This window comes from Rhodamnia argentea, chromosome 4 (assembly GCF_020921035.1).
Source record: "Rhodamnia argentea isolate NSW1041297 chromosome 4, ASM2092103v1, whole genome shotgun sequence".
Taxonomy (NCBI): domain Eukaryota; kingdom Viridiplantae; phylum Streptophyta; class Magnoliopsida; order Myrtales; family Myrtaceae; genus Rhodamnia; species Rhodamnia argentea.
The window spans coordinates 3,913,908-3,941,400 of NC_063153.1; the positions used below are offsets into that span (position 1 = coordinate 3,913,908).

At 40.6% G+C, this 27,493-nt stretch overlaps 1 protein-coding gene and 2 long non-coding RNA genes across 4 annotated transcripts; 2 read left to right on the top strand and 1 right to left on the bottom strand.

Moving 5' to 3' along the window:
- The first annotated feature begins 192 nt into the window (after positions 1 to 192).
- On the top strand, positions 193 to 16,429 carry LOC125314939. The gene is made up of 3 exons (XR_007198276.1): positions 193 to 203; positions 13,026 to 13,268; positions 16,321 to 16,429. It is a non-coding gene; the product is annotated as an uncharacterized LOC125314939 (long non-coding RNA).
- On the top strand, positions 6,384 to 9,436 carry LOC115756236 (probable pectate lyase 5). 2 transcript variants are annotated; one of them, XM_048278394.1, is made up of 5 exons: positions 6,384 to 6,721; positions 7,125 to 7,414; positions 7,527 to 8,191; positions 8,479 to 8,684; positions 8,791 to 9,436. In XM_048278394.1, exons 1-5 carry the CDS (start codon positions 6,570 to 6,572, stop codon positions 9,194 to 9,196), a joined length of 1,719 nt encoding a protein of 572 aa, XP_048134351.1. In that variant the 5' UTR covers positions 6,384 to 6,569; the 3' UTR covers positions 9,197 to 9,436. The 2 variants fall into 2 exon arrangements, with proteins under 2 accessions (XP_048134351.1, XP_048134352.1); XM_048278395.1 differs by having other exon boundaries at positions 6,387 to 6,721; positions 7,584 to 8,191; positions 8,788 to 9,436.
- LOC125314938 lies at positions 16,321 to 27,396 on the bottom strand. The gene is made up of 3 exons (XR_007198275.1): positions 27,270 to 27,396; positions 26,582 to 26,623; positions 16,321 to 16,432 (listed from the first exon to the last, which is right to left on the bottom strand). It is a non-coding gene; the product is annotated as an uncharacterized LOC125314938 (long non-coding RNA).
- Positions 27,397 to 27,493: the final 97 nt, after the last annotated feature.

Here is a 27,493-nt window from a genome sequence, read left to right on the forward strand (position 1 = left end):
CTCGAGGGTCTGATCGCATTTTGATGCGAATAAGCCATTCCAAGTTTCGTCCGCGCCTAATCCATCCGTTCCTTTCATTTGCCCCAAAATGATAATCGGGATCGATGCACCCGGCGAGGTGGTTTCCCGATTCTTTACCTTGCTATCGTCGGTCTTCCCGTCGGCGACCGCGCCGAAGCTTGTCACGTCAAAGACCTTCACTTGTGAATGGGATTGGACTCCATTCGCGAGCGCCAACGCCAACACCGGGAGCAAGAGCAAGCAGATCTTGGGAAAGCACAAGGTCCAATCCATTTCCATGGGGCACTTCTTGGCCTTGCAATTTAATCCTAGATGGAGTGATTTTTCTTGGCTTATAGAGTGATTTTTCTCGGCTAACTTTTAGGGCTCGTGCCCCTTCAAGAAAATGGATTAATATGATCCGTTCTTTCCTTGATTGTGCTCTTTGATTGGATGTCTTGCCCTTTTTCTCTGGCGCCAACGAGATTTTATGGAAATTAGTTTCATTTGGTAGAGTGTATTTCTGGAGATTAATTAAGATTGCCTAATTGTCTTTGATGGACTCTACTTTTGGGGGCTGGCAAAATGGCCAACTCGTCAAGTCAAGGAAAGTCATCCAATGAAAATCTGCCTTAAATGCCTTCCATTTGTGGTTTTATATGCGAATTTGGTAATTTTGTTTTTTTCACGCCCTTAAAAGGGAATTTCCCCTAAGAAATTCAAGGGTAAAAGATTGTTGGCTGTTTTAGAAGTAAAGCATCCTTATTTTGATAGTTTTTTCTTTTTGTCTGGTTCCATCCTATCCCATTTTACTATACAAGCCACGCTGTGTATGGTATGTGCCGTATGCAGATTGCAAAACCCTATTCCTTCCTTACGCGTCCCCACCCTACTCCTTCTGAAGGTGAGGATTTGAAACTTCCATGTCCCTATTCCCAAATAAAAAGAATGGCCACTAGGCAATCCCCCAGTAGTTTTACTTAGATAGTTGAGCCCCATGGATTTTGATTTATTTGAGGCTATTATCCTCAATATCAAAAGAATCTTCAGCGTAAATTTTGACTCAAGCAATGCCATAAAATGACCAATTTAGTCTCTAACTCACTACTATCTTTGCCGCCAGTACCTCAATTCGGGGTATTTTCGTCCAAAGATAATTTTTATAATTAAAAATTTAATAATACTTGCATAATAAATCAATACCTAAATCCTTAATCCCGTTCAAGGAGATATGTTGAAGTGGAAAATTGTATATTGACTTAGTTTATTATTTCGTAATCTAGTTCGTTTTTGACATGTTTCTTGACATTGTCCTAAGATCTCATGTGAAAAAAACTTCCTACCGTATTATGGTCATGATTAATCATTTCATGCGTTGGAGGGCGGTGGATAATGATATTCCATGAGATTGTAGACTCGTAATGAATTAGCCATGTCACATAAATTTTGCGAGAGTAAGATATCGGAAAAAATAATCGATTTGAAACGTTTAACTAGATGAAAAAATAATAAATGTGACCCGATGAAGGTTTTTTTTTTTTTTTGTTCAGACAATAAAGGTTGTTAATAGTCGAAATAATAAATATTCTCCATGTGCAGTGGAATTAACAAATTCTCAAGAGATCAACTAATTTGTCACTAGTCGAGCAATTGATTTAGAGACGATAGATTCTTTATTTTAATCGAGAATGACATTGGAGGCATGAGGCATGCCTTCCAGGCGTGGTTCCTTTTTTCCCAAACACACATTGTCAGAAACGGTTAGCTTGCATTCGTAGAGATTGATGGAACTAAGGGTAGGGGTGTGCAAAAAAAAAAAAAAAAAGAAATTGGAAAGCGCCGGACTATCCAAAATCGGCCAGTTTGGGCTGTTCTCGATTCTAATTTATTAGATCGGTGAGTATCGGTCCGGTTCCGAATTCTAAAAAATCGGTCGGTTTGGCCGGTTCCCAATTCTAATTTATTAGACCGGTCAGTACCGAACTAGTTCCTGATTCTAGGTGTGGAACCGCCCACTCGGACAGGTTCGGTATATATATAGATTTTAATTTTTATAAAGAATTTTAAAAACCCTAATTTGGCAATCTCACTCGGTGAATGACGCTCATGGACGCCTCATCTCGCTCTCTTCTCTTTCACGAATCCTCTCAAGACTCAACTCTCTCGCTCTCGGTCGCCTCTCACATCCGGCCTCCGACCCTCTATCAGTAGCTCTCACCTTCAAGCTGTGATGAAGGTGTCCATTTCCAGATTTTTGGAAAGAGGCCCTAGTCATATTTCTAGATTTGTGAGTCACTTTCTAGATTTTTGGAAATGGACTTGCAGGTTTATATCATGCGGCTCTTGCAGATTTAATTGTGTTTATATATTGCAGGTTCTGGGAACATGCATATTTTCAGATGTAAAGCATATTTTCTGGTTCTTAAAACATGTATATTTTCAGGTTTAAGGCATACTTGTGGTGAAGATTGGAGAGTCTTGAAAGGCATGGCTGATTCCATGGTCCCACCAAGAACCAGACCACACCGGACCGGACTAGTGGTCTGGTTCTCAAGTGGGTCTAGAAATCAATGGGTGCTTACCAATTCTCAATTGGTGGAACTGGCCCTTCAAGGGTATTTTGCGGTTGTAGGGTGGGAATCGGTTCAACTCGAAACCAATTGCCCTTACTTAAGGGTTTGCATTATGATGTTATCCACGAAAATAAATTGCCAAAATGAGATCTTATTTCAATTGAATTGAATCTTCTAGTCGAAAGAGATCCTATAAGTCCTTATGGGTTGTTCTTCGTGAATTTTCTTGATGTCATCATCATCATTGTTGTTTATCCAACATAAAAGTTTAGCTTAGAAAGGTTCAAAATATTGATGACTGGGGCTAAATCTGGCTTTGATACTATGTTTGAATATCCAATCCGACGTCTCAAACAAATAGATGAAGAGCTACATCATATTTATAAAGAGCACATAAACCCTATAGCAAAGTAACATGAGGTATTTTTCAACCCTTATTGTGGGGGAGTCATTTTTCTATAGACCAACATTTCGTAAATCCACTTTGTAATTTCCTATTCCGACCATTATTTCACTCTATGATATCAGGATTTAAACAAAGAGGAGTAACATATATGTGCTCAATAAGCAATTGAATTATACTAAGTACATTTAAATCGATATAGCAAAAGGATTCTATTGGGTATTTAAATCGGCCCTTTTAACTAAAAAACCCATTTGTTAGAATACTCAATTAGCAGTCTTTAGTACTAATCATACTTTTGTCAGTCTTAGTTGTGCAAATCAAGCTTTATACATTCAAACAACATACACAAAGCTTTATTTATACTTTCTTTTTTAATGAAATCGCTTTAATTTTCCATCCCTCTTGAGCTGCCTTGGCATTCGGGCGCAAGTATAAGTTGCTAACCTTTAATTTTTCAATTTTTATTATTTTTGGGCTCCTATGTTTCTTCCTATTATTTATTTAAATATACTCCTTTTCCTTATGCTTTAATCCATCGGCGATTCAAAAAGGATAAAAAGAAGAGGAAATTGCGGCGACTAAAGATTGGACTTATCCTCCAAAAAAGTTTTATTCATTCATGCATATGTCGAGCCAGGGCCCAGCGGTTCCCTTCGAGGGAAAGACACTGAAGATACGCCGCTGAATTAACATTCCATATGCAATCATAATTGAGGATGAAATTGAAAAGAGAACACCAAATTTGAGAGCTAGATATAAACTTATATACACCGCTAAAATTTTCGAAAACCATCGCAAATGACCAAACTTAAAAGATTCGTCTGCTCTTCCAAATTGGCCTCAGTTTCAAGAAATGAGCATCCATTCATATTTTTATGTTTTCTAAAATACAGAACCATTTCGAAGGTCTTAAATTACAAGAAATAAGATTTAGAAATTTGTTATCGGATACTTTCGCATCGGGGAGAACTACTAAAAAAGTCTTAAGCCTATTGTAATTGTGCTAATTTAGTCCAAAATCTTTTTTTGGGGGCCAATTCAATCCTTAACTTGTTCCATTTGTGCCAATTCAGTACATCATACCAATTTTGGCCGGAAATCACCGATGTGGCGCTGACGTGGCAATTTTTAGTAATATTTTAATATTTTATTTATTTCTTATTTATTTTTAATTTTTCTTTTTTTCCCTATTTTCTTCTTCCTCCAACAGGTTGCCGAGGTCCGACGACTCGCCGGCCTTAGGCGAAGCTCATCCTTGCAGCCATGGCGAGGCTCGACACCCAAAAAAAAAAAAAAACAACTGTGAGATCAGCCTCGCCCAAATGTGGCGATTTCTGATTAAAATTGATCGGATGTCTTGAATGACACAAATACAAAAGGGTTGGCACTGAATTGACATAAATGTAAAAAGCTTAGGACTGAATTTATAAAAAAAGGAAAAAGAAAAAGAAGAGTTTATGATTGAATTAACGCAATTATAATAATACATTACCCGTGCTCAACTAGCCTCGGACATGCCACGATTAGCGACGAAAGAGAGACAAAATCTCCAGAACATCCGTGCGAACCGTGACTCGGATTGCTTCAAAACTTTCGAACAGAATCGTCTCACGATTTACCAATCAAAGGGGCTTTGCCCTCCTTTTAATCTGTCGTCGCGTCAGACATGGATTTTACGAGACTAAAGATTGGAGCCTGAGACGGAGGAAAGGAGGAAATGGGACTCAGATCGGTGTCAAAAGGTGATTTCTAAAGTCGAGCCCGTCCCCTTTCTTCCTCTTGAGGTTTGAAATTTTGGGGGCCGCCTCCGATCCCAAGAGGACAATTGAACCTGACCTTTGCTCGAGCCCCGCACTGGCTGCCTTAAAGTCCTCGAAGTGGATCCCACCTTTATTGGAATTTAAACCAATAGGATCTCATCTTTTGAGTGCTGTTGGATCACTTATTAAATGATTAATTAAAAAAAATTTACGACTTTTAGTATATCAATCATTTTACTGTGGATATATATATCAAATTTGCCGCTTTGAAGATCGAATTACTCCGTACTAATATGCTTAAAATAATGTCCTAAAAGCACCCGTCAATACGAATCGCCTAGTAATATCAATTCTTGCATACAATTCTAGTATCTACGTATTTATGTAAGGCACCACCTTAATCTTGATTTGAAATAGTCGATATGAATGCCTATCGATATTGACGTAAATAATTTTTGATAATATTTTTTTGAATTTTTTATTTTTTTCTTTTCTTCCTCACTTTTTGTTCACTTTTTTTTTTTGTGGCCAACGAGGGTCAATAGGGCCCTTACCGGCCACAGTGAAAAAAAGTGACGAAGAAAAGAAAAATGAAGAAAAGGCAAATAAAAGGAAAGTAAATAATTCAAAAATATATTAAAATGTTATTTTAAATTGTCCATGTGTCGTGTCACGTAGGACGGTTGGCATCCACGTCGGCGATTTTCGGCTAATGAACTCAATTGAAAAAATGTGAGAAGGGAGAATCTTAATTATATCTAGATTGTATTTTGGATACCCATCAACAAAATCTTTATACTTTATAAAGCACCATAAATAACTTTTTCCTTTTGACAAGGTTATCTTCGTGGACCACATAGTCCAATAAGCTTATCCGTGAATCCTTTTAACTCTTTGTCAACTCTTGCTGCTTTTTTCTTTCGTGGATTTTACTAGCATAATAGTCATTAGATCAATGTGAAAATAATAAGTATGTTGCGAATCACAAATTCTTAAAATAATAAACTCCACATCAATTTTTAATTATATATTATTATTTTATTTTATTTTTTTGATTCAAAATAGACTGCTAAGTCTTACTGTCATCAAAAGACGGTTACATAGTCAATTCTCTTCTCCCGGAGGCAACGATATTCTTAACCTAAAGCAAAGTTTATGAGCTGAAACAAAGCATATATATATATATATATATAGAGAGAGAGAGAGAGAGAGAGAGAGAGCCCTATGGGGATTCTTCCTTATTGCCCTGTGAAAGAAAGGAAGATGCAATTTTTGCAGGGGGCCTGAGCTAGTTCAGCGGCGGATGGCCAGCCTCAAAAGAGTTAGGAAACTGAATCAAAGCTGTAATATACAAAAGAGAGAAGAAACTGAGAGATTTCCTTTCTCTTCTCAGCCCTGCAGAGTTTCCTCAAGCTCAATCAAAAGAGAAGGAAAACATCAAAAAGCAATCTATCTTAACCTGGCAAGTTTGATCCACAAGAACAAGAATATACAATGCTTCAGTTTCCAGGAAAAGAATCCTATCTCCCTCTCCCTGAAAAAAAGAAAAAGTAAAAGCCATAAAGGGTATGAAAAATATAAGAAAAAGCAAACACTCTACTCAGTAATCCTTCGTTATTCTTTCTCCACTCATCTCAAATCACGCATAAAGAAACCCTCTTTTACACTCGTTATATACGAGTGTCAATCACTCTCGTCGGAAAGCTACAATCTCAACCTTAACTGGGGCTGGTTGTCCGAGTCTTTTCCTGGAAGGGAAGAAGAAAAACGATAGGACAGAGTGAGTGGGAGGAGGAGGGAGTCAAGGAGCTGGTCGTTGTCCCTCCGAGGATGATGCTGAGGATTACTTGCCCCTGCATTGTCCTTTTATGCTGTTCCTTCTCTCTCCACGCACTCAGTCTCAGTGCAACTTGTCCTTCCAAAGTCTTGGTCCACCCGCATCAGCATCCCAAGCCAGACGCTGTCGTCCACGATGTGAACAGGTAAACCGGTTTCTCTCTGAAGTGCTGACAGAAACTGAAGCGAGAAAAAGAAACGGGGAAGTGGCTGGTAAAAACCAACCAGCAAAAAAAATTCCCGTCTTGTTTGTTTTATTCCGAATTTTCTGGGTGCATTCTAGGCACCACGTTCGTCGGATTATCACAGGACAGGTGTCGATGGGCGGAAAACACGTGGCGGCTTCGGGACATTGCTCACTTGGCAAGAGCTGAGCAGAGTACCCTTAACTTTTGGCGCGCTAACGTGTCATGCTGACGGAGTGTCACTCTACATGAAACACTTTCATCCGGCAGTAATAATTTTGCTGCATTTCGAATTTGCAATTGGCAAAGGAGATTAGATTTCGAATCAGTCCTTGGAATCTGAAGGCGAGCAATTTTCGTGCAGAAGGGTGAACGAATCCGTCGCCAGAAGGCAGCTCCTTGCGGTCCACGTAAAGGACCAGTGCTTGACGGGCAATCCCATCGACGACTGCTGGCGGTGCGACCCGAACTGGGAGTCGAACCGTGAGCACCTAGCCGACTGCGCGATCGGGTTCGGCCGCGAGGCACTCGGCGGCAGGGGGGGCAACGTCTACGTCGTGACGGACCCGTCCGACCCAGACCCGGAGAACCCGCCCCCCGGCACGCTCCGGTACGGTGTCATCCAAGCCGGACCCCTCTGGATCGTCTTCTCTGGTAATGAACTGGCAATGTCATCCACAATCGAGATTGCCCATGTCATTTATACATGTTTCAAGTGCATGCTTCAGGGGAATTGTCCATTATGTGCTCTGTTTTCTATGTTCAGATCAAGTGGTACTTTACCTGCTAAACTGGTTCAACATTTTTCCTTTTTCCCACCTAGGTAATATGGTAATCAATCTCAAGTATGAGCTTCTTATCAGCAGTTTCAAGACCATCGACGGCCGAGGCGCCAATGTGGAGATAACAGGTCGCGGTTGTTTGATCATCGACGCCGTCACCAACATCATCGTCCACAATGTGCACATTCACCACTGCAAGCCTTCCGACGATGCCAAGATCCGGATCAGCCCGACGCAAGTTTCCGCGAGGGGAAAATCGGACGGCGACGGGATATCCATTCTCGCGTCGTCAAAAATCTGGATCGACCATTGTGCCCTGTCGTATTGCACGGACGGTCTGATCGACGTCACCGAAGGATCTACAGCAGTCACGATATCCAACAACGTATTCACCCACCACGATAAGGTGATGCTGCTGGGCCACAGTGACGATTTCACGGCCGACTCGGGGATGCAAGTGACTGTTGCGTTCAACCACTTTGGCGAAGACCTAACGGAGAGGATGCCGCGGTGCCGGTTCGGATACTTTCACGTGGTGAACAATGACTACACACAGTGGGGTATGTATGCTGTCGGAGGGAGCGCCGGTCCGACCATTAATAGTCAGGGGAATCGGTATATCGCGCCGCAGGACGATATCAACAAGCAGGTAAACTTAAAAACATATGATCTGCATTAATTGAATGATGCAGCACCTGCATAATTAGCCTCCTTCAATCTGGTTAGTTAGTGAAACAGGTTGTGGCACATGAGCTTTTTACCGGGTGCTACTTTCATGTTTGTAAAAGCTAAGGAAACATCAAGTTAAAATGTATGTAACAAATCTGGTAGTTGCTTTGAACTGTCGTCGCGTTGAGTTCGGTAGAAGAAGCTCAGATGATCGGTATCTTTGCTGTGTTACGCCCGATTATTACTTACATGTATTGGAGGAAATAGGTGACGAAGCGAATGGACACAGATGAGAGCGAGTGGAGGAAATGGAATTGGAGATCGGAAGGCGATCTGATGGTGAACGGCGCTTACTTTGTGACCTCCGGTGCGGACATCAGCCCCCAGTATGCTGAGGCCTCTAGCATGTCGCCATTGTCGGCAAACTTCATCGATCTGCTCACTGCGGGTGCTGGTGTCTTAGTTGCACAGAGGTAAATCCCGGTGCCTGGTTCAACATTTAGCATTTGTACAACTAGAGCTATTACGATCATTTTAGTTTTCCTTCGCTGGTTTCTGTTTCTTCTGTCTACTCAGCAGGAGCGATGCCGGGACAGTGACGAATCCCCCTCCCGGGTCAAGCGGCGGGGGGGTCGTGACAAACCCCACCACTCCCGGGTCAAGTGGCGGAGGAATCGTGACGAATCCCACCACTCCTGGGTCAAGCGGCGGGGGGGTTGTGACGAACCCTACCACTCCCGGAGGGTCAAGCGGCGGGACCGTGATGAATCCCGGGACGAGTGGCGGAGATGGAAGCTATTGGTACCCAGGACAGGGATCGAGCGGAACCGTGCCCGGAACCAGCATTTGGGGATATCCCTCCAACGGCATCAACTATGGCTCCACATACGGAAGTGACGCTGGAACGGCACTTGCCCCCATGATCACGGTCATCGCCATATCTGCCATAGCTATTATAGCATTCTTACAGCAAACTCCCCTCTAACGCAACAAGCGCTGTAGAATCTAGAATAGGTAAATTACAGTCAATCCGGCTAATTGTGGTTAAAGGATTTGCGTAGAGCTTTCGCCTCTTCTTTTTTGCAGCATTTGGGTCTTAGCAAACAATTGTGGGATCAACATGTTAGAGACAGTGCTAGGAAAATGTACAGCTACCGTAAACTGTCCTACATATGAGCCCTGCCAATGTTTTTGCATTTAGTAGGAAGTGACCTTCTTTTTCCCTCCTTTTTGACCCCTCCATTGTCTTTCTCTCGCCAAGGAATCATCGCTTGTATTTACATGGAGGTTTTGGCCGCCGAGGAGCGGTTTGCGCTTGGAGAAACTATCTTCTTCTGAAATCTGAGAAGATAAAATTAGGAGGGAAAAAAATAAAATAGAGCAGCGTAAAACGTAAATCCCCCGTATCCACCACCGACTAGGCAGCAGGGGTTGCGCGACCGCTAGTGAGGCCTGCCTAGGCACGGCCCCCGTGGTTGCATGAGCCGGTGCGGTGCCGAGCTTTTGCCTCTCTGGGCCTTTTGGCAAACTGAAAAGAAAAGATGGTTGTTGACACCTAAATTTTGATTTTTAGAAAGTCATTTAGTTACTTCATAAAATGAGAGTTAGTCATAATTCTCACACAAAAAATAATTTCTCATGCATTGCATATTTATTTTCTGTCGGTCATTGCATTTAAGGTCAGAGGTGAGTTAAGCGAGCTTAATTTTGATAGGCGGTTGAATTGAACTTGGTCTGAAAAATTGCGACCAAGGCATGGGGAGTGTGCTGCATTTTAATGAGCTAAGTAGACTTATTTTCAATTTTATCTTAGTCTATGTGAGCTTAATTATTTAATTAAGGCTTTCAGTTAAATGTCCATTACTTAGAAAAGCCTTAGTTGAGTTTAAGAATGCAAGACAAGCCTATAGTCTAATCAGAAAATCTGATGGAGCTAGTCCATGAAGGAGCCGAAAGTTGCATGTGGGTTTAGACCTTGATTTAGTTTATTTTATAGGGCCTTTATTTTTTAATTGAAGTCCAATCATGCCTAATTGCATCTCAAAGCCCACGAACATGATTGCTCAGCCGAATCCATCTATCACATGCCCTGGCCGAAGTTTTGATGAAGTAGAGCTAGGATTCTTTAAAATTTCAAAATTAGTCTAGGATCTTAGTGAGTTCCCAAAAAGTTAAAACTCTATCTCTACTTAGCTGAAAATAACAAAGAGTTTAATAGATGCGGGAACTCACGATCCAATGGCTCATACTTCGACTAGCATTACAAATCTAACGGTTTTAAGGGAGTCCTATTCCAAATAGGACTAGTAGTTCGAAGTCTATATAAGGAACCCCTAGCTCACGTCAATGGGGGTTGGCCATTATTGATTTGCAGCAGAAATTGGAGAGTTGCTTGGAGAGATTGAAGGTTCGATTGTCTCCCTCATGGTCGAAGTGATCCCCTAGCCGTAGCTCCGTCACACACGAGCCGCCCTTACTCCGTTGTTGTCCACCACCATCCCAATATTCCTGTGACTACTTTGGTTCGCTGATCCACCATCGCTCAGCCGTTACAATCTGGTGCTTCGCCCCTTAGCAGTCCCAACGTTCGTCATAGTTCAAGACGTCGAAAACCAGATCGCCCCAACTGCTGTCCAATTCTGTTCAACACAGAAATCAGCTCTGTCCAGGCAATAATTTGACTTTACTTTGATCCGTATTCATTGTCTAATGAAGTTGCATTCCTGTGCTAGCTTATTTGGCTATTCAGAGCACAAATCTGGTGTAGAGGAGGTCGTTTTGGGTGAAAATCACAGCTCAAGTGCTTGCTGGAAAATCTGTCTTTAAAAGGTAACTAATCTTAAACTTTGAGTGCTTATCCATGCTTGTTTATGTGATAACTTGCATGTTGTCTTTAGGTTCCTTTGAACATTCACGATTTTGCAATTAAAGGAATTCAATCTCTTCTATGTTGGAATCGCAAATTGATTTGTCATGATTCTGACTTTTTTTACTAAACTCAACTTGATCATGAAATTGGACGAATCTATTTTTTTTTAGAGAATAGATGAGATTAAATGAAAATATCTTTCCTCGAAAAATTGTCTAATGAATTTTCTAAGATGAGATAAGCACGCTGGAGTTTCTTGACATACATGCACGTCATGGCTGAACCTGTCATGTGTGGTGGTGGATAGTTCCGGGTTTGAAATGTCATTATCTTACGTGATAGATAGAGTTTTGACGTAATGCGGATGAGCTCTTCGATCTTAAGGACGAATGTGTTGGGGGGAGGAAACGTATCCATATTTGATTGGACTTATTTTGTGATCTTATGATGATATTGGATTGTTAGCAATAATATTTGAGGTCATTGGATAATATTTACATTTGTTACAAATAAGCTTTTGACCTTGATCGTTATCTCTAGCACATGCAAGACGATTTGGATTTTATTTGAATGCTATCTTATCCTATCTTTGGCAATTGTCCTAAGTGTTATCTGATTAGAGATAAGGTTCGATTTAATTGGGTGATATCCATATCTTTTGAGAAATATCTGAAATAATTTTTCCTATCTTAAAGATAATTCTTTCAAATTAAAATTGGATCAAACGTTTAGATGAGGAAAGGTAGATCCCCAATCTCATAATTTCGGCCGCCCCTCTAGTTTGCGAGATTTCAAGCTCAATTGATTTTCATTTTTTTTTTTATTTTTGTCGTGCTTGTTTGTTTCGGTTGTTATAAAATTTGCACAATTTTAAACAAACATGCCCATAATATATGCTCCCCTATGTGCCTAGACCCATCAGAAAAATAAATCACACGCCTTAGTCACGATCTCGTGGAATGGGGTGGTGATTTAATATAGAAATTCGTATTTTGCCCTTCGGAAAAAGGGATGTTTTTCTATATACATATCCGCATACTAGTTCGAATCTTCGAGGATGCAGCGAATAAAATCTCACTCTAGCCCGGATCTTTGGAAATGAGAGGATTTTTAGAAAAATCAGAAATTAAAGGTATATTATGGGCATTTTTGTTTAATTTTGTTCAGATTTTTGATTGCTTTTGAATGTTTTCTTTTATTACCAAAAATACAAAAAAAATCATCCTCTTGGGGCATAATATATGGTCTCATATTGCATATTTTTCATAAAGATCAAAATCATTCAAATCACATTGATCAATCAAAAAGGATTTTTTATGAAATTGGTACCGAAAGGGCATTAATTTTTTTAATTAATGTAACCAAGTCCCCTAACCCATTTTTCTCTAGTGCGCAGAAATAAAATAATTCTCTCTCTATTTTATTAAGGTTTTTTATCAACTTTCCGTAAATGATTAGTGGCGGCTCCAATTGAATATTTTTTTATGAATAAACCTAAGTTGCGATTCAATAGGACTTGGAAGGGTCCGAATTAGGTTGGTTAATTTAATTGACCTGATAATCCGTTAGCCTAAATTTTAGGTCGCAACAATGGTAAAAATTTCTTGAGAGTAAAGTGGAAATGACAGAAACTTACTATTAAATTCATGATGATACGTTGGGTCTTCGACGCAACTGTTAAACATACTTTTTACAGAACAAATGTAGCACAAGTGCAGACCCACTGTCCCGCCCTTTTGCTCACCCAATGATACTCTATTGATGGTCCTTCAGGCTTGAGCAGCCATGAATTAGAGAAAGATTCCTCATCGTATCAACGAATTTTTAGCATGTCATCCCGAACATTGACATACTCTTTTTAAACATTCTAACGATCGAAATGACATGCATTTAGGAAGGCCTAAGTTCTCGCTGCATCTTCTCGTGATCTCACAAGTGATTTAAGTGCCAATGATAAGTCAAATTCTTGCAAAAGGATTTCACACCATCTCCAATGATGCCTTTTTGCCAACATCTGTTAATAAAAGCTCTTCACAGTTGCGGGATGAGTTTAAAAGGTGCGTCATGCTCATGCTTTACAGGACAGATGAGGTACCACAATTGTTGTTTGTGCAGAGAGGAAGAGATCATCAGGTAGCGGTGTCCCAAACAACAAGGAGCGGCTCATTCCAAGAAACAAGGAGGAGAAGTGCTATGCATAGAGATGGCCGGTTCTGTGGAACTGCTGGTTACGGTTCGGGAACCGGCGGTTCGGGTTCGAGAACCGGCGGTTCCGGTTCCACAAAAAGGTGGAACCAGAATCGACCGTTGAAAATACTGGTTCCGGGCCGGTTCTGGTTCCGGTTTGGAACCGGCGGTTCTGGGCCGGTTCCCAGGCCAATTCCTTTTTTAATTTTAATTTTTAAAATAATAAATAATAAAATAAACATAATAAATTATAAAATATAAAATATAATCAAATTGTACATTATAATAAAATGTGAGGAAAAAAAAAAGAGAGGAGGAATGAGCTTGAACTTAATGAATTATCATTAAACGCTTACATATCTTCTTGGGGATAGAAAAATCAAAGCCCATGTAGTTCTTTTACCTTTGATAACCCCAACTTACATCATCGTTAATCATCACTACCCATTACGGTACCCCGTGGCGGTGGTATCTCCACAATCCTCGCTAAAAAATTCGTGTTCTCGATCCAGCTCTTGGTGTCGAAATTTCGCCCTCGTCCAATCGTCGACACAAGCTTGAGCTTCCACAGACTCCGAGCTTAATCTTGAACGGCGAGAGTCCAAAACTAATCCTCCAACACTAAATGCTTGTTCAACCGCAACCGTTGAAGAAGGGTTGCTAATATCTGGCGAGCGATGAGAGCGAGAACTGGGTAATCGATTTGGTGACTTCCACCACTTTAGGATTTCGAAATCTGTACTATGTTCCGCATCATGAAACTCAAATTAAGTGATTAAATATTTTTCTAATTCAGAAATACTACATGTTGTCCTTTTTTTTTTTTTGCCTACTCTTGAGCATATTATACCATCTACTAAGTGAACTACCACCTTCGCTACGTGAGGCAATAGAATATAAAGATCCGTAATCACTTAAAACATATCTACTACAAAATTCTCCATATAATACTACTATAAATTCTTTAACATCTCCTTGTATATTTGAAATATATATTGAATCTTCCAAATGTAAACAATCATGATAATACACATTCAAATAATCTAGTAAATCGTCTAATTTAATACGTGGATAAAAAAACAATATCAACTAAATAGACGATGAATTTGCAAATAATAATGCATCCATTTTTCTCGCATTACTAAAATAGTTCGAGCTAATTCAGTATCATTTTCATATTCACTAAAAACACTACCAATATTAACACACTCTATTAAAAATAAATGCATAGTAGAATAATAAATACCAGATAAAGTCTTAGTAGCATCATTAAAAATTTTCAAAAAATCTAAATTTTTTTTGCAAACGTCTTAATGTTGCGGAAGTAAAGTAATTTCGGGAATATTTTGTGAAATAAACATACATAATAAATCTTTGTAATCAAAAGTTTGCCGAAGTAACTCGTACGTAGAATTCCAACGAGTCGGAATATCTTTTGGAAATCTTCTTGCCCTTCTCCCATGTTGTTTACAAAATTTTTCCCATGATTTCATAAAATGGGGACGACTTTATAAAAATTTAATTGCACCCTTTATTGGGGCGAGTGAAGTGTCAAGAGTTCGTAAACCATATTGTACACATAAATTTATAACATGGCAAGCACATCTAATGTGAAAAAAATTTCCGTCAAAAGTGGGTTTGCAAATATTTTCTAATTCGGGAATAGAAGCGGTATTTGCGACGGCATTATCAAAATCAATTGAAAATACTTTATTTATCAAATTATATTCTTCTAAAACTTGCCTAATTATTTTGTAAATATTATGAGCCGAATGTCTTTCATCAAAAACTCGAAATGCAATAAGTCTTTTTTGAATGGTTCAATCGTCACATATCCACGACACGTGGCACCCATATAAAAATGAATTTGCCAAGGATCACTCCAAATATTGCTACCTATATGCACACGTCCATTGAATTCCGCAAAAAATTTTGCTAAAGATTTTTTTTTCTTTTTTTTATAAAGATGAAAAACTTCGCATTTAAGAGTACTTTTTGAAATAGTTGGTGCTTGCGGAACCAACGCAGTATTTATCAAATATTTCATATTAAAATTTTCACCAGTATTAAACGGAGCATGATCAAGGACAACATATTCAGCTAATGTTGTTTATAAAGTGCATCGGTGTAACGAAATAAAAGATGAGGATTAGAAGTGGCGTACCCGGAAATTTGTTGTTGCGTATTGTCCATCTCCGCTTGCGTTGGATGTTTTTTTCGTCGATGTCGACGGAATGTTCCGTAGCCGTCTCCTTTCGTAAATTTATATGTTTGCGAACAATATTTACATTTTATATTATACTTATCTTCGTCTTTATCACGTACCTTGTTGAAGTGTAGCCACAAGTCGGATGTATTATCTCGGCCCTTCCGTTCCGGCTCATTTGCTGTTGACATTTCTTCGACACCGGTGGAAAGATAACGACTTTCTTGTGTTGGGATGTACTCGACGTTCGGAATCGGGACATAATTGATATTATCGTCGTTATCTTCCCAACATGCATACTCACGAGGATCATATTCGGGAATGGGATACTCGAAATCTCCCATAGTCATCTTACCCTTGTCGGCATTTTCGCTTCAACTTGCCAATTTTTAGAGAATTGATCGGAAATCTGATTAAGAGAATTGAGGCGAGATTGAGAAAATTGAGCGAATTGAGAGGATTTGAGAGAATTTGAGAGAATTGTTGAGAGGATTTGTGAGAAAAATGAAAGAGAGAGGATAGGTATTTATAGGGAAAAATTAAAAATAATTCACATTTTTTTTAGGCAACGGCCAAATTGGCCGTTGCATGTGCATGTGCAACGGCTCTTTGGGCCAAAAGCCCAAAGAGCCGTTGGGGCCTGTGGTGGGGGGTGGGTGGGGCCGCGAGGGGGGAAGGGGGCATGGGGCAAAGAGCCCAATGGCTCTTTTCCCCACCATATTTTTTTTTTTAAATAATAAATAACGGGTCGGAATAGGCGGTTCCGGGCCGGTTCCCAAAATTATGGAACCGTGGGCCCGGTCAACGGGCCAGTTCCGGGCCCACGGTTCCAAATGGCCACCTCTAGCTATGCGGGCATCTCCATGAAGTTGCCACTCTTATAAGGAACCTTGGAAGATCAGGGAGCAGCTAATGCATAGCAACCCCGGGTGCTTGTTGCGGTGCCCGCTTCCGCCGGGCTACGTGGCTCCCACAAAGCCGGCAGCTTTGTAAATCTGAGTAATAATTATCAGGTTAAGCCAAACAAAATCCAAGATACGAATAGGGAAGACAATAATTCCTGGGTACAAGTTGAACCAAAACCTCATCCTGAGTAATGATAAGTAGTGTCGTACTCGTACTTTGCACACACTAACATTCAATTATTCATGTAGCTCGATATTTATATGAAGGATGAACCATGTCCTGGAGGAGCGGAAACACCCGTGGGTGGAAGTGGAGCGGCACTTGAGGCTGGAACGGCCATGCTCCGGGAGGAGCGGAAACACCCGTGAATCGAAATCGTGCGACACCTTGGCCCTGGAATGGCACCGGGGCCGAACTAGACTCTCCAGACCCATTGGTCAAAGGTCGAAGCAGAGCGTCGGATCTGCCTGAGAAGGGACGAACTTGGGATTCACCCTCCAACTGAACACACATTTTCTCTACTCTGTCCCCCTCTCTCTCCTTTTCCTCCATTGCTGATTACAACAAAGCTTCTCTGAGCTTTGCTTCGTCGTCCACCCTCTTCATCTGCTTTCTTTCTTCTTCTTTTTTCAACGCCCTCATTCCTTGCTCTTTGTTCTGTGCAGGTTCCTCTAGCAAAGGTTCTTTCACTATACCCAAGACTTCCGTCGCCTCTCCCTCCGTCACTCTCTCTCTCTCTTCTCTCCCAATGGCTGGGTTGATGGCGCACCGTGGTGGTGGTAGCCGTGGCAGTGGTAGCCGTGGCAGTGGTGGCCGTGGCGGTTTCGGTTCTTAATGTAGTAAGCAATCGGGTGTGTCACACTGAGTAGAGCCTGTGTCCGAACTTTGGCGGGCCGGACTTCGCACAGGAAAAAAAAATGGCGGTGCCCCAAAAAAAAAAAAAAAACCTTGAAATTATTCTTCTATGTTTATTTTCTTTGATAATTTAAAAAGGGCAGGAAGAGGATCAGCGTGCCGCTTCAATCCACATGGGTATGTGGTGTGGTAGACAACGCGCTACAAGTAGATCAGAAGTTCGGTCATCACACGAATCGAATTCGTGAGTTCGAACCTGACTTCACATCTCCCGCAATTTCTTGATCTCTAAAGTTCCTTACTCTCTGGAGTTTCTCTCCGATAAGGTAGCTAGTGCTTGGTGCATATGGAACAACTAATGTTACACAGGTCACATCTTCATAGCAATTAAAGGACAAAGTAACACAGATCACTTCATCTTGATCTCCGAAGTTAAAACCTTCCCCATTTGGAGTAAATAGGAAGGTACAAGGACAAAGTTAAACAGGTCACAACTTCTTAGGAATTAAAGAGAGGGCTACCAGCTGTTGACACCTAATTTTGACAGTCCCATATTTTACTTTCTTTGTAAAATGGATTATGTCTAATTTATTAAATATGTATCCTTTCTTGTTTTATTGTAAATTGAAAAAAAAATAAGAACAAAATATATAAAATGAAAAAATTGTAAACAAAAAAAAAAATCTAATCGCGTGATACCATGCCAGCAGTACACTGCAAGACGAAAAGTACATTGGAAGAGAAAAATTCATTTTGACTGCCAATGGCCTAATTTGGTGTAAGTGTCTAGTTCAACAAACTTCAGGGTCATCTGTTTGACCTCCAGAATCGATAATAAGCAAGTAATCACGATCGCAGCAGAAATATATCCTTTAAAATAGCATGACTTGGGAAAAGGAGCACTCCATCCAATGATATGCAGCATATGGGGGAAAAGCAAATTCGTCTCGGTTTTTGTCAGGGTTTAAAAGGACAGAAATGGCACAAGCAGTTCAACTTGTTAAACATTGTCCTGTCCAGGTTCAGACTGTTGAATTTTTGAGTGGTCAAGATCTAATTGAACCAGGGTTAACCAGGTTAGTTCGGTTTCTGGAAGAAAGGAAATGACGCCCGGATGACATTTTAAAAAAGGGATTCAGGACTTTGAAGTCCTTGTGCATTCCTTGTAGAAGGTTTTGGCACTGAGCTATGCATCATATTAGGTTTGAGTCAAAATCCACATTTACTGAGGAGAAAACATGAAGTCAGTCATTAGTGCAAGACTCAAATTTTCGACAAAACCAAGCATTCCAGTAAGTATGAAAGTTGGCAATAAACACACTTCAACATGCCGATTCACCGACTCAAATTTGAACAAGTGGTTAATGAGAAAACCACGATTTCTATATAGACAAAGGTGTTGCTCAGAAAAGATGAACTCCAACAATATGGAGCCACAGGACATAAATTCTAAAACACAGTCCAGTCAGCTGCATTTCAGGGCTTGAACTAAACAACATACACATCCTGGGAAAAGGAAATGGCTGCAACCATAATGAAGCCATAGAGCAGCAAGACGACCAGAACAATTTTGAACCCGAAAGACATCCGATGCCATAAATCAGATATTTTCAACCAGACACCCTCCAGCGGACCTTTAAATCCCTTCTAAACTGTATGACTTGTAATACAAGAAAGAAACTGCCCTCTTGGTCAGTCAATTTTCTTCAATTTAACTTCTGCACGTCTACTCTATATTATTCAATCAGTGCCAGTTGCAGTTTTACACTCATAATGGAGTTCATATCCCTGCTTCTAGAGCTTGGTATTGTTGTCCTTGATTATGTGGGGGATGGATGTCAGACAACAAAGAATGTGCTTTATCCACCATTATTTTCATCCTTCTGTTCTTTTCACATTATTCCATCCAAACATAGCATAGAGAACCTGCCAAAATAAACACAACTTGTACAGCTTTCTCTAGATATCTAAGTTTCTAACAAGAAGGACCAAAGATCACAAAATGAAAGACCATTCGATACAGGAATTAGCTAAGATAGTCGAGGAAGTCATTACAATTATTAAACAGAACGACAAGCATAAACTATAAAGATCAAGATAAATACCTGGAAGTCTTCTCAAATCCAGCTATTCGTTCCTTATTCCCTAGCAATGGCCATAAACCCTCCTCTCCCGTTTATGTACTGTCTAGGCTGCTTCTGCGTAACAGCTGTAATGGCACTCACATCCGCTCCCGGCACCAGCTTCCCTCTCGTTGAATCAAACCCAACTGGTATTCCTGACTTCATCATCTTAACATCATCATCCTCCACAGCTTCCACCACCAACATCATTGTCCTTCTTGGTCTGCTGCTCCCCCACGATTCCATCAAGAAAGTCCACTAAGTCTGGGAGCACGCGTGGCAGGATCAGCAACAACAAATTTATGGACATTCCCAACAATCTATATGAAACTCCAAGCAGAAACTGCGACTACTTTGCTTTCCTTCATAGTCTTCTTCAGATGCAAAACATCATCCCAATCGAGAGATAACAAAGTGCGTGAATCAAGCATTTCAATGTGAGTCCATTATCATCCTGACAAACTTGTTAAAATCGCTTGAATGATTTGAGGGTGGTGTGGAGAAAACTAAGAGAATGGGTTTGAATCCTTCCATTGCAAACTCTTTGGTGAATATGGAGGCCAATATGAATCTGGGCGAATCGACCTGGCCGAGGAAATTTCCCATATTGGCCATTGAACAACAGTGTTGGTCTAGGGAATCAATTTTATAGTTAAACCTCAATTTTATAGTCCAAACAACAAAAGAGGAACGTTTGCGGTTGGCAATAGAATTCCACTCGTAATTAACCACTTACGGTTCTTCAAAACCCTAACTCCCCGTTCCATCCGCACCACGACTCAGAAGGAAGCAACTCGCAGGTGTGATAGCACAACCTCATGGAATTGAATCAGAAAGAGATGGACAGACAGTTAATTTTTCCCAAACGCCTAATCCCGCTTCAATCTCTCGCCAAAACAGGACATGGTCACCCGAGCCAGACAATCGGTTGACGATACAGAAGAAGCGTGATAAGGAGCAAAGAGCGTGCGGTACTACTTACTCTGGCGGGCGAGGCGGAAGAGGGATCGGCGAACTGCGTAGTGGAGAGAGAACGGGCATGAAACCACCGCCGGAGAAAGCGGCGGCACCGCCGCCAAATTGGCTTCCCGAACATGGCCATCTTCTTTGGATGCTGCGAATTCCAAGCCCCGCGGTGGTCGAATGGAGAGCGCGCTCACGGCGCGACCGGGAGAGAATTTATTTCTGTTATCCTCTGGAAATAGAAAAGTAAATTATTTCTATTTAAAACTTATTTTTAACCTAAAAATTTATTTCAGAAATAAAAAAAATCAAATTGTGTTATCTAAGGATTCCCGAAATTAGAGGAAAAAAAGAGAGAAATAAAATAGTTATTATGCGCTCCCCTCAACAACACGAGGTCGATTGCTATTGATTAATTAATAACTTAAAAACTAAAAATTTGATTGCTACTGATTAATTTCATTTTGTTAATTCTTATAGACAGTAGTTGTATTTGGCTCGACACTACTTGACTTCCTTCTTTCACTATTAGTGTTGTTGTTTTATGGTTTCCAGGTTCGTATAGACCGAGTTATCTAATACATACATGATAGGAACTCCAAGTGCACATAATCCGGGCCACTTAACCATGAAATGATTAAGGATCATTACAGTATTTGATCCGTGCTAAATTCGTTATAATGTGTTTATAACTTATTTTACCTTGTCAATAGATCGAACGTTAGAAGCAAAGAAAATGACGTATCATGTTAATTACACTCTCCAATGAGAAGCAATAGCAAGTCGATCGAATAATCTACATGATGCGGTTTGATTCATTTTGATAGATTTTAGATGAATATTCATCCTAGAGTTAGTTGTTTAGACAACTTTGCGCATTTGAGTCCAGCAATTTTTTCTTTTTATCATGTAAAAAGTGTGTTATTGTGTTTTATTAAAAATAATTGCTTTAGAATGAGAAATTTCAAGTCTTAAGTTGGGGTTGGATCACACGAAAAATGTGAAATATCTTCAATGTACAGTTAACCAGATATTTTTTTATATTATTTTTTTAGTCATTGTACATCGAATTTCTGTTGGTGAAATTATTTCACTCTTATGTTGCGATTTATTATATTATTCCACTAATTTTAGAGAAAGGAATAGTTTTAAAGAAAAGAAAGTAAGCAGCGGCACGTGCATAGCACGCTCGTTTAAATTCAGTTCGCTTCCTAAAGACCACAAGCCAACGGCTACATCGTCTTTTGAATTCACCGCCAAGAACCACCTTGTCCCGCGAAACAGGAAACTTCAGTTCGCTTCTTAAGACCACACACCAACGGCTACATCGTATTGCAATTGTTTGTCATCTCCAGAGAGGATTTCCTCTTCTGCAGAAATCCCAGATTTCACCCATTCTCGGTCTCCAAGCAGATTGCTCTGTTCGTAGGAGGGAGTAGCTTCAATTTTTTGGTTCGTTCAATTCTCGGATTTTCTGTTGTGCAGCTTCTTGTCCGGTCCGTTTTGTCCTATATTTCCAGAAGATTTTGCAAAGAAACTTCTTGGGCTTTCTCGTGATTGGAATTTCAGCATTACCTGTGAAATCCTCTTCAACCCACTCTTGGTAGCAATAGCATGGAACCAGTCTACTGCGGATATAGATTGAGCCTGGAGAGAAGAAATTCCAATTTTTCTGGCGTTCCGACCGCCGTCTTCAACTTCTCGGTCAAGTGGCAACATCTGCTAGTCTTCGTCGATCAAGTGGGAGTGCCGATAGATCTTCAAGACACTACACTTTCTGAGTCGAGTCAGTCGCTTGAGATGCCACTCTGCATCCTACCATGGCAATCCCTCTGCGAAACGCACTTGAAGAGAGTTCTCGATGCTTTGGACGTTGGTAGCAGCTTTCAGGCTGATCTTATAAGACGTATTATGCTTACTGCATTACGGGGATCGGATCATGGCCATCAACAGTTCGACATGAACATCAGTTTGAATTTGGCCACTACAGAGGAAGTCGAAATGGAAGACGTTGAGGAAGTCTCCTTTGGAGGATACGAGTCAGATCCCGATCAAGTCGTGCGGGGCGTCTCCAGAAGCACCATTGAAAAGCTCGACCGGAAGAGCTGCTCTGTCCCGGACGGTGGCGGATGCTGTTGTATTTGTTTAGAGGAACTGAATGGGGCAGATAAAGTGATGGAGATACCGTGTTCGCATCTCTTTCACAGCAGATGCATCGTCAAGTGGCTGGAGAGGAACGATTCGTGTCCTCTGTGTCGTACCAAAGTAGAAGCAGAAGATCCAGAGTAGTTAGTCTTAGTTTGAAAGTTTTTTTTTTTTTTTTCCGACGGATTAAGTAATTTGCTGTGATTACTTTGGAACTACTTACTGCATAAATAACAAAAAGATGCTGCTTCACAGTTTGTTGAAATGGTCGATCTCCATGTCTCAGAAACATTTGCTTCTTACATTCATGAAGAAAATAATCTCTGGTTTCTGATGTGGTTCCATGTTGAATTAGAAAATTTGACCCATTCTGTTGCTTGCAATGCACTTCCAGGTGTTGGACCGGAGCGAGATTTATTACAGAAACATTTTCCTTATCGAGTTCACTTAGCTTTTACCTGAAGTCAAGATTTATCATAGAAAGATCTACTGGCCATAGAGGGGTATATATGATGTACTAAAACAGTCACCCAATAGATTATCATTCAATTGCAGTATAAAGTTAGACACTTCAACTTCGATGTGCAAAATTAGTTGTTGTTCCTCGACTCGAACATGGCCCTGCATTCAACAAAATGGTGAGACAAGTCTTGTCACTAATCCTGAGTATGCAGGAATAGCACTATGCCAGCAGTACACTGGAAACGAAAAATTCATTTTGACTGCCAATGGCCTAATTTGGTGAAGTGTCTAGGTCAACAAGCTTCAGAGTCATCTGTTTGACCTCCAGAACCGATAATAAGCAAGTAATCACGATCACAGCAGAACTACATCCTCTAAAATAGCATGACTTGGGGGACAGGAGCAATCCATCCATTTCGTTTCAGTCTTTATCATCGTTTAAAAAGACGGAATTAGCATGAGTAGTTCAATGCATTAAACATTGTCCTGTCTAGGTTCAGTCTGCTGAATCTTCGAGTGGTCAAAATCTAATTGAACCAGGGTTAACCAGGTAAGTTCGGTTTCTGGAAGAAAGGAATGATGCCCAGATGACATTTTAGGAAAGGGATTCAGGACTTTGAAGTCCTTGGGCATTCCTTACAGAAGGTTTTGGCACTGAGCTATGCATCATATTAGGTGTGCCAGTCAAAAGGCACATTAACTGAGGTGAAAACATGAAGTCGGTCATTAGCGCATGATTAAAACTTTCGAAAGAACCAAGCATTCCAGTAAGTGTGGAACTTGGCCATAAACACAATTCAACAAATGCCGATTGACCGACTCAAATTTGAACAAGTGGTTAATGAACACAGCACTAATGCCGCTCACGTCCGCTCCCGGCACCCGCTTCACTCTCCTTGAATTAAACCCAACTAGCATTCCCGACTTCATCATCTTAACATCTTCATCCTCAACCACCACCATGCTTCTCCTTCTTGCTCTGCTGCTCCTTCACGATTACATCAACAAAGCACACGTGGCAGGATCACCAAAAACAAGTTTATGGACATTCCCATACATCTAAATGAAACTCCAAGCAGAAACTGCAACTACTTTGTTTTCCTTCACAGTCTTCCTCAGATGCAAGACATCATTGCACTCCAAGTTGTCACATCTTTCAGAGGCCTGGCTCGAGTTCGTAACCGATGCCATTCTCATCTGTGTACTTATGAACCTAGTTTCCTTCTTCAGAGGCTCCCACAATGGCACAGGAGCTAAGTACGCTAACCGAAAGAGATCCACTTAATTTCATGCCAGAACGATCTTTAAGCTCAGAAAACAACTCAATGGCTCCTTCAGTGAAATACTGATGCAGTCGCCATGTAACAGTGACATCAAATCAAGAAATAGTCATTTCAATTTCAAAGTAAAATTAGAAATATACCATCAACTCAATAACATGCATGGTTATTCAAAAATAGTGGATGGTATAAACACCAATGGAGGGGATAGTTGAGACTTATAACATGTGAGTTATCTGAGAACCGAACCCAATTCCATGCACCAAACGCAAACAATCATTTCACTTTAAGCTAACATTCGTCTTTTCACTCTTGACAGTTCTTGAGTATTCCTTTTGGGGTTTGGCTCGGGGTTGTTAATGTTGTTTTTCTTGAATTTACATATGTTATCGAATGCCAATGTTCTGTTCTGTCTGCTGGCCCTTCTTGGCTTGTAATCTAGAAATTTTCCTCGGCATAGTTAGCAGGAATTCCACAACAATTTTGATCAGACTCATATCCATCTCCATGAATTGTCCTAAGTTTGTTTTCTGTAATTGTCAGAATCAGTTTATAAACAGTAGCGCATTCGTGTCTCTGCATTCCCCTGCTACATCCAGTGATGGTCTTTTCGAGATGATAATACTGATTGCTTCACTAAAGAGATCAATGCAACACATATCTAATTCAAGGTTTTGACTGTGTCCATTCATACACATTTATTGTAAGCCGCGACAGTCTTGGAAATAATTATCCATCTGAATTGACGTGTTTTCGACTGTAGATGGGAAATGACTGCAGGAAGGAAAGGCTTTTCTTTTGGCCATACAAGTCATAAAGAAAGGCTAATGTCATCAACTGCAATTTATCAAAATTGAAGTGAGTACCTTAAGGACAATGGCGTATTATACAGCAACTTCTTCTTCCAGGATAACGATGAAATCAAAGCTGTTCGTTTTCCTTTTTGGCCACCAGAGGCAGTACTTGTAAATGATCACCCCGGCGATTTCTTCAAACACTCTCTCAACCCAATAGCAGGACTATATGAAATCAGACTGTTTGTTAGCGTAGCACATTCTTTTGCTGATGCCCTTTCCAGATCACACATCTTGAAGGTAATATTTAACGTTAGATAACATGCTTCCAAGTTTCGAATTCTATATAGCTTAATGTTATTGCACCCTGATTTCACACACGTTTGGTTGAGGCATGAATCCGGTTGTCCGCATCGCATCATGAGAGAGAGAGAGAGAGAGAGAGAGAGAGAGAGAGAGAACAATCTTCCTTTCGAAATCGGTCATACACGAGGTACATAGTTTACTTATGTATCTAAAGCAACCGCCAATGGAAATAATATTAATCTTGTAAGTCTGATGATTCCTCTATTCTGTGAAACTTATGATAAACCCATTTAGTTGTTGTCATACCAAAACTGCGCCTGGAGGTAGTCATTAGTCAACAACCTTCTGGTCCACTTGGAAGGCCTTGGTGAGAGCTTCAGCGGAGATGGGTGAGAGCTTCAGTGGATAAGACCAATAGGGAACACAAACACGTCCCCCTTGTACAGGACCTTGGTGAAGAGAGTGTTGTTAATTGGTTGGACGTGACAAAGCCAACAAGTAGCATGCCCTCCACCACGGCCAGAACCTTGGAGCCACGAGGGTGGAGGTTTTAGGCCACTGGGAGCGAAGTCAATGCGAGCCATGGATGTTCCAAGAGAATTGAGTCCTGGAAATTGCTCGACAAAAGCCTGTGTATCTTTTGATCCGAGAGGATTTGCTGCGTTTCCAGGATTCCCGAACCCCATAAAGAGGAAATCATCAGCTGTGGCTTGCTTCGGGTCCTTGCAGAACTTTTCATTGACAAATGCTGCAAAAGAAAAAGAATCCGTGTCACAGTTTCAGCATCATAAGTTAGATGTGAAATGAATGATGCGAGAATTGAGGATATGCCAGACTGATGTTTGTACGTATGTGAGATCCATTTATCAGAGGAGCCTCTTAAAAGAAGCAGAAAGCTTTTGTGGAACTATGTGATGTGATTTGCATATGCATCGACGAATCTAAATTGCCAATCTCATATTGATGTGCTTTTAGTATCATATGGGAATAAGTTGACTAATCTCAATTCCCAATGTTGAATCATGCTAAATTTTTCAACATCCCCCAAAAAATACTACCTAGCAGAGTTCCACTCTGCTTCTATTAACCCTTGACGACAGAAATACTATGCAACTCACACATACAGGTCATTAGAATTACATTGGTCTGATAGACTACACTACAATGAGATAGTAGCTATTCCAAATGCCAAAATGAGCAGGGAACAGAACATAATGAATATGATATATTCAACTATCTATTCAAGAATAACAACGCTTCAGAAGAAATCTTACAGGATTCCTTCCATCTCATTGGTGTCTAGCTGTTCATTGATCCTGCAAAAAGAGAACTTGAAGATAAGAACTAGACGAGTAGCATCAACTAACATTAACACTCAGATGGAAGTCATACCATAGAATAAGAGAAAAAAATCTGTTAAATGTCACCATCTATCACAGTCAATCTGCGCTGGCCCCTTGTCAAGGGAAAAAGTAGCATTAGTATTCTTTCAGCTCTATTGGAGACGAACCCAACAGAGTCACCTAGTCAAGGTTCACAAATCAAGAAATTGTCTGAACATCTTTCTTAGAAAACCGAAATCAAGAGGGAAAAAGCAGAAAAAAACTCAAGGAGCGCTGCCTACATTAGTCACGTTAACACCATCAACAAGGACACTGATTTTTCCATCATGTGATGCCAAGGCATTGTTCATCTGCTTCAATGCCACAGGAAGCAAAGACTGGGTGCCCCGACTCTCTGCAGAACAGAACACAAGTCTCAAACTTCCCGCTTGGATATTCTGTACACAGAAATACAAGATAAGATCGAAACAATCATGTTAGATGGTATAATCTGAACTTCAAAACTCAGCATCCAAACACTTCAGTAATTAACCACTTACGGTTCTTCAAAACCCTAACTCCCCATTCAAGCGTACAGAAGAAGCGTGATAAGGAGAAAAGAGCGTGCGGTACTACTTACTCTGGCGGGGGAGGCGGAAGAGGGATCGGCGAACTGCGTAGTAGGCTGAGAGAGGGCATGAAACCACCGCCGGAGAAAGCGGCGGCGGCTTCCCGAACATGGTCATCTTCTCGGCGAATTCCAAGCCCGCGGGGGTCGAATAGAGAGCGCGTTCAGGGCGCGAATGGGAGAGATTTAATTTCTGTTATCCTCCCGAAATAGAAAAGTTAGAATTTTTTTTATTT